Genomic DNA, 13,338 nt, shown 5'->3' on the forward strand with positions numbered 1-13,338 from the left:
TTATACAAATTTTTTTTTGGAAAAAATGTTATCTTCATTTTGATATATTTTGGAAGATCTGAACTTTTTTCAAAGCAATCGTACTGCTTTAACTGCATAGAGACGAAATATAGAAGCGCGTAAGCGCCGCGTCGCCGTCTAACGGATAAACATTGGTACGGAACCCATAGGAATGTAAACAAAAATTTATACTTATTGTTAATCTCAATAAAATATCTGATAATTTGATATGCATATGTCTAATGTCTAATGATTATTGTTGACGCCAAATGTTATTTTTTTTAGTTTTTTTTTACTAGATCTCCGAAACCGCTAGACCTATCTTCATGAAAAATTTGATCAAATCTTCATCTTGTTAATACAAGTAAAATGTTTTTTGAACTATACAAATCGGACGCTCCGGTCTCTTAAAAACTGAGTTACGTTTTTGCACTTTGCCCCGTATCTCCGGAACGGCTAGAATGTTTTTTGAATTATTCAAATTGCTTCATCCGTGTTCCCGAAATCGTCGACGAAAATTTGTATCCGAACACACACACATGCACGCACACACACACACACATACATCAATTTTCTCCAAGGTATGCCAACATATTCAGAAACCTCTGAAACGTGAAGATATATAAAAATTTTCATTTTCGATTTTTTTGCGATTACTTACCCTATGGAAAATTAATTATAAATAAATCAATTTATCATCTCCAGAACATTAACAATCGTCATTTCATTTCGAATCAAATTTAAAAAAATAAAATAGTTGCCAAATTTACACAAAATTGAAAAAGTGCTCCCGCATAGTCACAGTCTAAACGCATTTGCAAATAATTCTGTACGACATTTTCATTTATACTGTGCTCAGCTTGGCGGCATTTTCACATTTTTCAATAATTTTCGCAAAATTGGAAAAGTGCTCCAGTACACAAACAGTCTAAACGCACTTGGGTAAACATTTGTACCAGAGTGGCGCTTAGACTGTGCTTAGCTTGGGTGATTTTTGAATTTTTAATCCAAAATTACAAAAAAAATTTTTTGAAAAAAAAAATTAGAAACAAAAATTTTTTTTCCAAAATCAATTATTTTGTTGAAAAAAGCAGAAAGTTCTTTGAATCATTTAAATCGGACGCTTAGTTCTCTCAAAAACAGCAATTTTTTTTAAATTTAGCTCTGTATCTCCGAAACTCTGGGCCTACCTTTGCCAAAAACTAATCAGCACATCTCCCTATCAATAGGAATCGAATGTTTTTTAAACCATTCAAATCGGTTGATCCGTGCGCCCGAAAACGTGGACGAAAAAAACGCGGACATACAAAACACACACACGCACACACACATCCATTTTTTCTGAAGTATGCCAAAATGTTCAGAACCTTCAAAACGTCGAGAAATGTAAAAATTTTCAATTCCGATTTTTGGACGATTACTATAAACTTACCCTACGGGAAGTTAATAAAAGGTTATATATGTGAACCAACACATACTACTTTATTAACTTCCCGTAGGGTAAGTTATAGTAATCGTCCAAAAATCGAAATCAAAAATTTTTACATTTCTCGACGTTTTGAAGGTTTCTGAACATTTTGGCATACTTCAGAAAAAATGGATGTGTGTGTGTGTGTGTGTGTGTGTGTGTTTTGTATGTCCGTTTTTTTTCGTCCACGTTTTCGGGCGCACGGATCAAACGATTTGAATGGTTTAAAAAAACATTCGATTCCTATTGATAGGGAGATGTGCTGATTAGTTTTTGGCAAATGTAGGCCCATAGGTTTCGGAGATACAGAGCTAAATTTAAAATAAATGGCTGTTTTTGAGAGAACTAAGCGTCCGATTTAAATGATTCAAAGAACTTTCTGCTTTTTTCAACAAAATAATTGATTTTGGAAAAAAAAATTTTTTGTTTCTAATTTTTTTTCAAAAAATTTTTTTTGTAATTTTGGATTTAAAAATTCAAAAAATCACCCAAGCTAAGCACAGTCTAAGCGCCACTCTGGTACAAATGTTTACCCAAGTGCGTTTAGACTGTTTGTGTGGACACGAGCACTTTTCCAATTTTGTGAAAATTATTGAAAAATGTGAAAATGCCGCCAAGCTGAGCACAGTATAAGTGAAAATGTCGCACAGAATTATTTGCAAATGCGTTTAGACTGTGACTATGCGGGAGCACTTTTTCAATTTTGTGGAAATTTGGAGATGATAAATGATTTTTTATAATTAACTTTCCGTAGGGTAAAGTTATAGTAATCGCACAAAAATCGAAAATGAAAATTTTTATATATCTTCACGTTTCAGAGGTTGGAGAAAATTGATGTATGTGTGTGTGTGTGTGCGTGCATGTGTGTGTGTTCGGATACAAATTTTCGTCGACGATTTCGGGAACGCGGATGAAGCAATTTGAATAATTCAAAAAACATTCTAGCCGTTCCGAAGATATGGGGCAAAAAGGGCCAAAAACGGTAACTCAGTTTTTAAGAGAACGGAGCGTCCGATTTGTATAGTTCAAAAAACATTTTACTTGTATTAACAAGATGAAGATTTGATCAAATTTTCATGAAGATAGGTCTAGCGGTTTCGGAGATCTAGTAAAAAAAACTAAAAAAAAATAATTTGGCGGTCAACAATAATCATTAGACATTAGACATATGCATATCAAATTATCAGATATTTATTGAGATTTTAACAATAAGTATAAGTTTTGTTTACATTCCTATGGGTTCCGTACCATTGTTTTTCCGTTAGACAGCGACGCGGCGCTTACGCGCTTTATATTTGTCTCTATGCAGGTTAAAGCAGTATGATTGCTTTGAAAAAAAGTTCAGATCTTCAAAATATATCAAAATAAAGATAACATTTTTTCCAAAAAAAAATTTTTATAAAAAAAATTGTTTAAAAATTTTTTTTAAAAAAAATTTTTTTTTCAAAAAAAAGTAATTTTTTGTCCGATTTAAAATTTCTAAAAAATCTTATTTTTTCGAAGTGAAATTTTTTCAAAAATGTTAATCGTTTTAAAAAAATAATAATTTTGGCACGGGAAGTTCCAGCAATTTGCCTTAAGGCACGATGCCTTAATTGCCTTAAGACAGAATTCCACTTACAGCTAGTTTAAAATTTATCGCAGTCATGTAGTTTCTAATTATCAAAATGTAAGGAGAATCTTTTATTCGTTCTTGAGAAGCGTCTGTAAATTATAATGGATTTTTTACGTTATTTAAGAAAAATAATTACGTTTGATGATGGTAATTGAAGTTGGAAGAAAAATTATTTCAAAAAAATAGTTTTGTTCAAAAAAAAAGTTTTGTTTATCGAAAATAACTCAGATTTCAATTTCAATATTTCTCGAACATTTCGTTACGATACGGAAAGTTCCAGCAATTTGCCTTAAGGCACGATGCCATACACCACTAGTTTTGATGGTAGAAGTTCAAAAAGATTTATATTGGTCTATAGAGTGGAAGTAACTATAGTTAATAATTTGATAATATATGAAGGTAGTTGATAACTTGCTGCACATGACATGAGGAAAATATAAAATAAATACATTGAGATAAAAAAGGGATTCTACTGACGAGCAAAATGAACTTAAATTTGAGAGTAATATAAAAAAGACGTTTAAAGCAAACTAAAAATTAGACTAAGCTTTATAAAAAAAGATTCTACTGAGCAAATAAATTTTGACAAGAAATAAAAGGACTCTACTGACGAGCAAATTTAAATTCAGATCTTGAAAATAAAAAAGGGACTCTACTGACGAGCAAATAAAAATGCCAATACATAAAAGGACTTTATTTAAGAGTAAATAGAAATGCCAATACAAAAAGGGACTCTACTCACGACCAAATAAAAATTTTAAGTCAAAAAGGGACTCTACTGACGAGAAAATTAAAATTTTAAGTCAAAAAGCGACTTTACTGACAAGCAAATAAGAATTCTAATACAAAAAGGGACTCTACTGACGACCAAATAAAAATTTTAATAGAAAAAAGGACTTTACTGACGAGCATATTAAAATGTCAATAGAAAAAGCAAATGTCAAATTAAAAATTTAAGTCAAAAAGGGACTCTACTGACGAGCAAATAAGAATTCTAATACAAAAAGGGACTCTACTGACGACCAAATAAAAATTTTAATAGAAAAAAGGACTTTACTGACGAGCATATTAAAATGTCAATAGAAAAAGCAAATGTCAAATTAAAAATTTAAGTCAAAAAGGGACTCTACTGACGAGCAAATAAGAATTCTAATACAAAAAGGGACTCTACTGACGACCAAATAAAAATTTTAATAGAAAAAAGGACTTTACTGACGAGCATATTAAAATGTCAATAGAAAAAGCAAATGTCAAATTAAAAATTTAAGTCAAAAAGGGACTCTACTGACGAGCAAATAAGAATTTTAATACAAAAAGGAACTCTACTGACGAGCAATTGAGAATGTCAATAAAAAAAGAAACTCTACTGACGAGCAAATTAAAATGAGATTCAGAAAAAGGGACTCTACTGATACGAAAAATATATTCAAACATTAATAGAAAAAAAAAACATGCGAAAAATATTAATAAAACATTCACTAAAAAGACTTGACTGACCGAGCACATTGAAATTGGATTTTGAAACTTTACTGACTCTACTGAGCAAATTAAATTGGGGAAAAAATAAAGAAACACTACTGACGAACAAATTGAAGTCTAGAGTAAACTTAAAAAAAAGACATGAAGAAAATAATTATAGACAAAAGGACTTTACCTGCGAGCAAATTAAAGAACATAATAAACTTTTATAAAAAGAGACTCTACTGACAAGCAAATAAAAGTGAGATTTAGAAAAAGGGACTCTACTGACAAGCAAAATAAATTCCAACTCTATAAAAATGTTGATATAAAACGAACTCGCAAAATATTAATAAAAGGACTCTACTGACTCTAGAAGATTTTGAAACTCTTCTAAAAACTCTGCTGACTAGCAAATTGAATTTGGACAAGAAATAAAGGGACTCTACTGACAAGCAAATTGAAGTCTAGACTAAATTTTATGAAAAGAGCGACTTTACTAACGATCAATATACACATAAACGGGATAAAAATGTTGATAAAAAAGGATTCTACCGACGAGCAAATAGAAATCAGAACTATTATTTTTGGAATAATTGACAGCTCGAACCTAACTGTAGTAATTTAAGACTTACTTGTAAGTAATTTAAACACTTGCCCTTACTCATTGTCCAAGAATTTATTAGACGGAAAGTATAACAACAAGAGGTCTCTTTTTTTCTTTCAATAATATGATTTATTCTAATTACCTGAGGATGTATCAAAGATCCACCACATTGGTAAACGTTGATCCTTTCAGCTTTACCATCAATGGCTTCTTCTCTTAAAACTGCTACCATCCATGGGAATTCGCCGAACTGAGATTCACCTTCTTTGTCACCTAAGAAATAATAGTAATAAACAGATATTAAATAACTAGTAAAACATCTTGTGTGGTAAATCCAATTGGTTTTGGATATATGTAGAAAAAAATTGAACTAAAAGACATTGACCAACGATACACAAGTCTGGGGTAAAAATATATTGGGTGGAAAATTACCAATTATACAGATCTATTTTTTTTTTGGATAAAGTCTAGGAAAATTGATTTGTTGGTAAGTTTCTTCCAAATAAACTTATTAACTGGTATGAAAATTAAATTGGTCAACAATTGCAGACATTCCTTGTCCATTATTACAAAATTAGATCTATTTTGGAGCAAGTCTCTTTTTCTTACCGACAATCCTGAATCCAACCCCCTCAGGATTCCTGTATCCGCAGCCAGGAGGATGTTTTTGTGGTGTACCAGGACGTGGTGGTGCAGGAGTTATTGTTCTTCAACTTTTTCGGTTGCCCCACAGCAGACATCGAGGTAACTTTCACATGGACCCTGGATTCTAAATGGAAAATAGAGATAAATAAATTGCTAAAATTGTCTAAAATTGGCTACTGATAGATAAATGAGGTAAATTAAACTTTTTTGCAGTTTAATGATGCCTGAATGATGGATGAGGTATGAAGACTTACCTTGATCTCAGATGACCAAATCGTAGATAATTTAAAATCCTGTAATGATATGATGGGTTTGGTGGGTTAGTTTGATGAAGATGAGGTAGTGGTTAATAATAAAACGATGATAGCAAAGGTTGAATAAGACTAAGACAAATCAAGATCAAGATGCAGATATGATTTAATAATATTTTAAAGTATTTTTAATACCTTATATCGATTAATCCAACACCGTCTGTGATGACTGAATTATTAGCACTGCACAAGTAGTAAGGAACACATTCACCATTGCAAGTGCCTCCACCGCCTCCAGCGATGTCTATATTGCCTCCTTGATTAGGATTATCTATAAAAACATCAAAATACTGGAATTAATTAATTCAGTATCAGAATGGTCTTGTTATGGCCTTGCCATAACATTGGTATGTTGTGAGGCAAAACCGGCTCATAGATCTATCTACAATTTATGTCTAACTTTTTGTCTGATAATAAAGAATCTATTTTTTTTTTCAAACAAAGACAACAAGAAACAGAATGGAATATGAGAGCAAGGTTATAAATTACATATCTGTATTAGAGAAATTGAAATCTGAATCTGGTCTGGTCAATAGTCAATAAATTTGTAATTAAGAACAAAAACACATCTGGTCAATAATAAATAAAACTAATGGTGTATGGCATCGTGCCTTAAGGAAAATTGCTGAAACTTTCCGTACCGTAATGAAATATTCGAAAAATTCAAATACATTATTACAAATACTGTAACTTTCATTATTTTTGCTATCTTATTGTTATATCTGAGCAAATCAAATGTAAATAATAAATCATGAATCAATTTATCTCCGGAACATTAACAATCGTCATTTCATTTCGAATTCAATTTCAAAAAAATACCTAAGTTGCTTAATTTACACAAAATTGAAAAAGTGCTCCCGTATAGTCACAGTCTAAACGCATTTGCAAATAATTCTGTGCGACATTTTCACTTATACTGTGCTTAGCTTGGCGGCATTCTTTGAATTGTTAATCCAAAATTACAAAAAAATTTCATGGAAAATAAAAAAAGATGTAACATATTTTTCTCCTCAAAGGCAATTGTTTTGTCAAGATTGACCAAGTTTTGGATGAATATCAAGATTGGACTAATTGTAAGAGAATAATTTGGAGATGATTGTAGTTTGACGCAAGAAGTACCAAAAAAGGGACTCTACTGACAAGCAATATTTACAGAAGGCCACAAATTGATTGATGATCTGATACTACTTAATATCTATGGTGACAAGAATCTTTACCTGGCAATTCTGCCTCATAAAATAGCATTGTGATGGCAAGGCTATTACGCTTTTTTCTTACTGTGAAACTGTGACAATGTATATCAATTTGCCGTGAAAAATCTTATGATAACAGAATTCTTGCCCCTTAAATTGTTCAACAATTGCAGACATTCCTTGTCCTTTATCCAATACCAGTCACAGAATTTGTTACTATGGGTACTTACCGAGTTGTCCTCCACCTCCTCCAGTTATTTGTCCAAAATTATTATTAGGCTGAACTCCTCCGCCTCCACCTCCATTGTTGGGAGCTGTAATAAGACCGCCTCCAATTTGAGTGCCTCCTGTTTTGTCAGTTGGGCCAGAATTGTTATTGAAGACCTAAAAGATAAAAGGCATTGATAAATCCAATCATTATTATTTACTAATTTAAAAATAAAAAAGGACTCTACTGACGAGTAAACTGAATTTCAAAATCAAAAAAGGACTCTACTGACGAGCAAACTGAATTTAAAAACAAAAAAGGACTCTACTGACGAGCAAACTAAATTTAAAAACAAAAAAGGACTCTACTGACAAGCAAACTAAATTTAGAAATGATAAAAGGACTCTACTGACGAGCAAACTGAATTTAGAAATGCTAAAAGGATTCTACTGACGAGCAAACTAAATTTAAAATCAAAAAAGGACTCTACTGACAAGCAAAGTAAATTTAGAAATGATAAAAGGACTCTACTGACGAGCAAACTGAATTTAAAAACAAAAAGGACTCTACTGACGAGCAAAGTAAATTTAGAAATGCTAAAAGGACTCTACTGACGAGCAAACTAAATTTAAAATTAAAAAAGGACTCTACTGACGAGCAAACTGAATTTAAAAACAAAAATGGACTCTACTGACAAGCAAAGTAAATTTAGAAATGCTAAAAGGACTCTACTGACTAGCAAACTGAATTTAAAATAAAAAAAGGACTCTACTGACGAGCAAACTGAGTTTAAAATTAAAAAAAGCTGGTGTAGTAAAAAAGGTTTGTTTGTGGAGAAGGCTAATTGGCCCAGTATTCATTATTTATGTGTACTAATTAATTTTATATTCGTTTTGCAATTTTAGTATGCGATTGATGATCGTGATCAATAGGCCGTGAAGGTGCACGAAACAAAACAAGGTTAATTTCAGAATATTTAGAATTAAATTTGTAATTGGGAACAAAAATAGGTCTGGTCAAGTTGTTGTAATATTTATCAAGTTTTGGATGGATGTCAAGATTGGATTAAGAGAATAATTTGTAGATGACAACTGACTAGCAAATTAAATTTGGACAAGAAATAAAGGGACTCTACTGACAAGCAAATTGAAGTCTAGACTAAACTTTAAAAAAAAAATCAAATTACACATAGACGCGGTAAAAATATTGATAAAGGACTCTACTGGGGAGCAAATTAAAGAACATAGTAAACATTTATAAAAAGAGACTCTACCGATAAGCAAATTAAAATTAGATCTAAGAAAGGGGACTCTACTGGCGAGCAAAATAAATTCAAACTCGATGAAAATGTTGATAGAAAACGAACTCGCAAAATATTAATAAAAGGTGCTTTTATTACTAACCGAACAAATTAAAATTAGATTTGGAAACTTTTCTAGAAACTCTACTGACTAGCAAATTGAATTTGGACAAGAACTTAAGGGACTCTACTGACAAGCAATACTTGCAGAAACCTACAAATTGATTAATATTTTGGTACATCTGAATAATAGAAGTACAAACAAAATTTGGTAACTTTATATGAAAACAGAAATGTCTGTTGCTGGATTTTTTAAGAGAATTAGGAAATACAAAGTCATCAAGAAGATGAAAAAAGGACTCTACTAACCCACAAATTGGTTGATGATCTGATAGATTTGAATAATAGAAGTCCCAACCAAAATTTGGTAACTTTAAGTGAAAACAGAAATGTCTGTTGCTGGATTTTTAAGAGAATTAGGAAATACAAAGTCACCAAGAAGATGATAAAAGGACTCTACTAACGAGCAAATGAAATTTAACTCGTTTTTGAAAAAAGGACTCTACTGACGAGCAAAGTAATTAAAAAAATGACTCTACTGGCGAGCAAAGTATTTTAAAAAATGACTCTACTGACGAGTAAAGTATTCAAAAGAAAAAACTCTATTGACCAGCTAGTTATTTTGTAAACTGAATGATAAAAAAGGACTCTACTGACGAGCAAAGTGAAAATTAACTCGTATTTCAAAAAAGGACTCTACTGACGAGCAAAGTATTTTAAAAAATGACTCTATTGACGAGCAAAGTATTTACAAAGAGGGCTCTACTGACCAGCTAGTTATTTTAACAAAATGTTTGATAAAAAAGGACTCTACTGACGAGCAAAGCATTTAAAAAGAGGACTCTGCTGACAAGCAAAATGAAATTTAACTCATATTCATAAAAAGGACTCTACTGACGAATCAAGTAAAGAAAGGACCCTATTGACGAGCAAAGCATGTAAAAAGAGGGACTCCACTGACCAGCTAGATATTTTACAAATTAGACAATAAAAAAGGACTCTACTGACGAACAAAGCATTTAAAAAGAGGACTCTGCTGACAAGCAAAATGAAATTTAACTCATATTCATAAAAAGGACTCTACTGACGAATCAAGTAAAGAAAGGACCCTATTGACGAGCAAAGCATGTAAAAAGAGGGACTCCACTGACCAGCTAGATATTTTACAAATTAGACAATAAAAAAGGACTCTACTGACGAACAAAGCATTTAAAAAGAGGACTCTGCTGACAAGCAAAATGAAATTTAACTCGTATTTATAAAAAAAGGACTCTACTGACGAATCAAGTAAAGAAAGGACTCTATTGACGAGCAAAGGATTTAAAAAGAGGGACTCCACTGACCAGCTAGATATTTTACAAATTAGACAATAAAAAAGGACTCTACTGACGAACAAAGCATTTAAAAAGAGGACTCTGCTGACAAGCAAAATGAAATTTAACTCGTATTTATAAAAAAAAGACTCTACTGACGAGCAAGGCATTTAAAATAATGTCTCTACTGACGAGCAAAGTATTTAAAAGAAAGGACTCTACTGACGAGCTAGTTTTTTTGCACATTGGATGATAAAAAAGGACTCCACTGACAAGCAAAGTTTATAAAAGAAAGGACTCTAGAACGAGCAAAGTGAAACTTAATTCATATTAAAAAAGGACACTTCTGACGAGCAAAGAATTTAGCAAAATGACTTCACTGACCAGGTAATTATTTTGCAAATTAAATTAAATCAAGAAATTTGGCAAATTGAAATTTTTATGATTTTATTAACAAGATTTTGAAAAATATATTTAAGACCAAAGATTTTCCCTAACTAAATTTTGGTAACTTTATATGGAAACAGGAGTGTTTGATGAAGGATAAGGACAATTGTAAGATGAAGTTATTAAAACGCCAAAACTTTGTGCAAGAGGTAAAAAATGAAGATCAAAGATTTTTCTCAACCAAATTTTGGTAACTTTATATGGAAACAAGAATATCTATTGCTGGATTTAAGAACAAAATAAGGATACCCAAAAAGTTAATAAATCCTAAAGATTTTTTTTTAAAATGTTTTGGACAACATTTGAATGAAACACAAACAGGAGCTAAATTAATAAATTTTCCAGGATCATAAAAATCGATCGATTTTTCAGGATTTGAATAAGGTTCAGCAATCTTTTATTATCAATTACCAATTATTATAAGTACAGTCATCTCTAAATTATTCTCATAGTTAAATCTTGATATTCATCCAAAACTTTGGTCAAAATTACAACAACTCTAATTTTAACACAAGTAGAGCTAGTATAAATATAAAACCTCGGAATTTCATAAAATACTATGGATATTCATAAAAAGCCTCTTTATTAATTAAAAAAAATATATTAGCTTAGCAGAAACTTGATAAAATATTTAACATTCCCCTTTAAATGGTTTAATATAGTATTTTATAAATAAATCCTTTTACTTATTGCCCTAAGTTTATCTTATAAAGACTCGGGACACTTCTTTAAGTATTTTTAATTAACTCAAAAAAATTGTTTTGCACTCTTCATTATTTAGTTTAAAAGAAACAGGATAAAATTTACTTCATTATTTTAGAAATAGTTCCATATAGCCTTTTAGATTTTTTAAAAATAAATCCAATGTAAACTCGTGTATATTTTTGCTCTAAGTTGTCCAAACATGTTTACCGGACATTTTTTTACATTTCTTTAAATAACTCGAAAAAAATGTTCAGGACACTCTATTTTAGTTAGCTTAGCAGAAACTAGATAAAATTTTCTAAAATTACATATAAACTGTTTTATACACCCCAGAACAAATTATATAAATAAATTCCTGGTTCAATCAATTTTCCTAGACTCTATCCAAAAAATAGATTTCTAAATTAATAAATTTTCCAGGATCATTAAAAAAGATCGATTTTTCAGGATTTTTTGTGAATAAAGTTCAGCAATCTTTTACCATCAATTGCCAAAATTGGTTTTACATTATCTTTTATCTTACTTGGTTAATAAGGTCATCTAAAGATTGTCCTTGTGTCGTAGCCACCAAAATTGAAGCCAAAGCCAAAACAGCACCAAATTTATCAGCAAACATCCTGGAAATAATAAAATAAAATTCGTATAAATATTTGTGCGTTCGTAAAGAAAACTATTATAAATTATGTCAAGTTTCTTGACATTTGACATCAACTATTGATATTGGAGTCATTATGATAAAAGTTTCTTGCTTGCTTGTTATCAGTTATATAAATTACGGAATATTTAAATATCGAATCAAAGTGTTTTATTTTTTTTTTATTTATTAATAGTCCATAATTGGTGACCCCAATATTAAAAAAACTCCCAATAATCCGCTTTTTTATACTGGCTCTCTTATCTTATTATAATATAACAGAGCAAGCTTAACAAAACACAACATTTTTGTTATTAATTTATTTTTGCAAAGAAAAATTCTGGACAAGTCACTAGAAAATAGTTATGAAGAATCTACAATCATTATTATTACAAATATATATTATGTCATGTTATAAATTGAAAGTAATATTAGAAATATACGTAGTAGGAATTTTGACCGTTGGCTAGTTGCATAAGTGAAAAACTGGGAAATTTTTGATGATATCTCGAATTGGAAGCCTAAATTTGCAAAAATGCATTATTACATGTTTACAATTGTATTGGGATTTTTATTATAAGAAGTTTACGTTTTTTAACATTTAATATTTAATGTTTGTATATAAATTTTCGAAAATTATCGTCGGCCACTTAGCGAGTACGTCATTACATTAAAAAGAAGTTTCTCAGAAACGAGTTTTATGGGGAATCCAGTATTTGCATATCACATTATAAATACAATATACGATATATGATATATAATATATATATATATATATATATATATATATATACAAGATATAATCAATGTTATTATTCATAAATCATTTGATCATTTGCAACAACGTTGACAATGACATAATGATTGCAGATTCTTCATAACTATTTTCCAGTGACTTTTCTTTGAAAAAATATATTAATAACAAAAATTCTGTTACCGGATAAGCTTGCTCTGTTATCTTATAATAAGATAACAAAGCTAGAGAAGAGAAGTGTATTATTGGGTTCGTTTTAGTCATTTTTCTAATACTTATACTTTGGGGTCACCAATTATGGACTATTAATAAATAAAAAATATATATAATATACCTTGATTCGATATTTAAATGTTATGTTTAAAAATGCATCAAAAATTTTAGTTATAATTTTGGGTATAATAGGACATGTTGAACTCTTGTTTTTGTTTTACAGAAATGCTTAAATTTGATCATTATAAAATTTATTTAAATTTCAAAATCGTCGTTTTGACAACTTAAATTTTAAAAATAATAGTCGCCAAAAAATTAATGTTTTTTAATAGAATTCGAATTTTGAAATTAACTATGTGATTTCTCCACTTTTTACGAATTTGTAGCAAAGGAGTCTAAAGAAGTTT

General features: G+C 30.3%; 1 protein-coding gene across 1 annotated transcript in view; it reads right to left on the reverse strand.

Moving 5' to 3' along the window:
• Positions 1-11,946, reverse strand: part of LOC113386417 — a 26,171-nt gene extending 14,225 nt beyond the window's left edge. The window contains exons 1-5 of the mRNA XM_026624198.1: positions 11,854-11,946; positions 7,528-7,681; positions 6,240-6,375; positions 5,758-5,855; positions 5,291-5,421 (exon numbers count right to left, since the gene is read on the reverse strand). Coding sequence (XP_026479983.1) covers positions 5,291-5,421; positions 5,758-5,855; positions 6,240-6,375; positions 7,528-7,681; positions 11,854-11,946 — 612 coding nt within the window. The remainder of the gene's footprint in view (positions 1-5,290; positions 5,422-5,757; positions 5,856-6,239; positions 6,376-7,527; positions 7,682-11,853) is intronic.
• Positions 11,947-13,338: the final 1,392 nt, after the last annotated feature.

Source organism: Ctenocephalides felis, unplaced genomic scaffold, assembly GCF_003426905.1.
Source record: "Ctenocephalides felis isolate EL2017-DRISC unplaced genomic scaffold, ASM342690v1 CF-g0.4_SCAFFOLD_03571, whole genome shotgun sequence".
Lineage (NCBI taxonomy): Eukaryota > Metazoa > Arthropoda > Insecta > Siphonaptera > Pulicidae > Ctenocephalides > Ctenocephalides felis.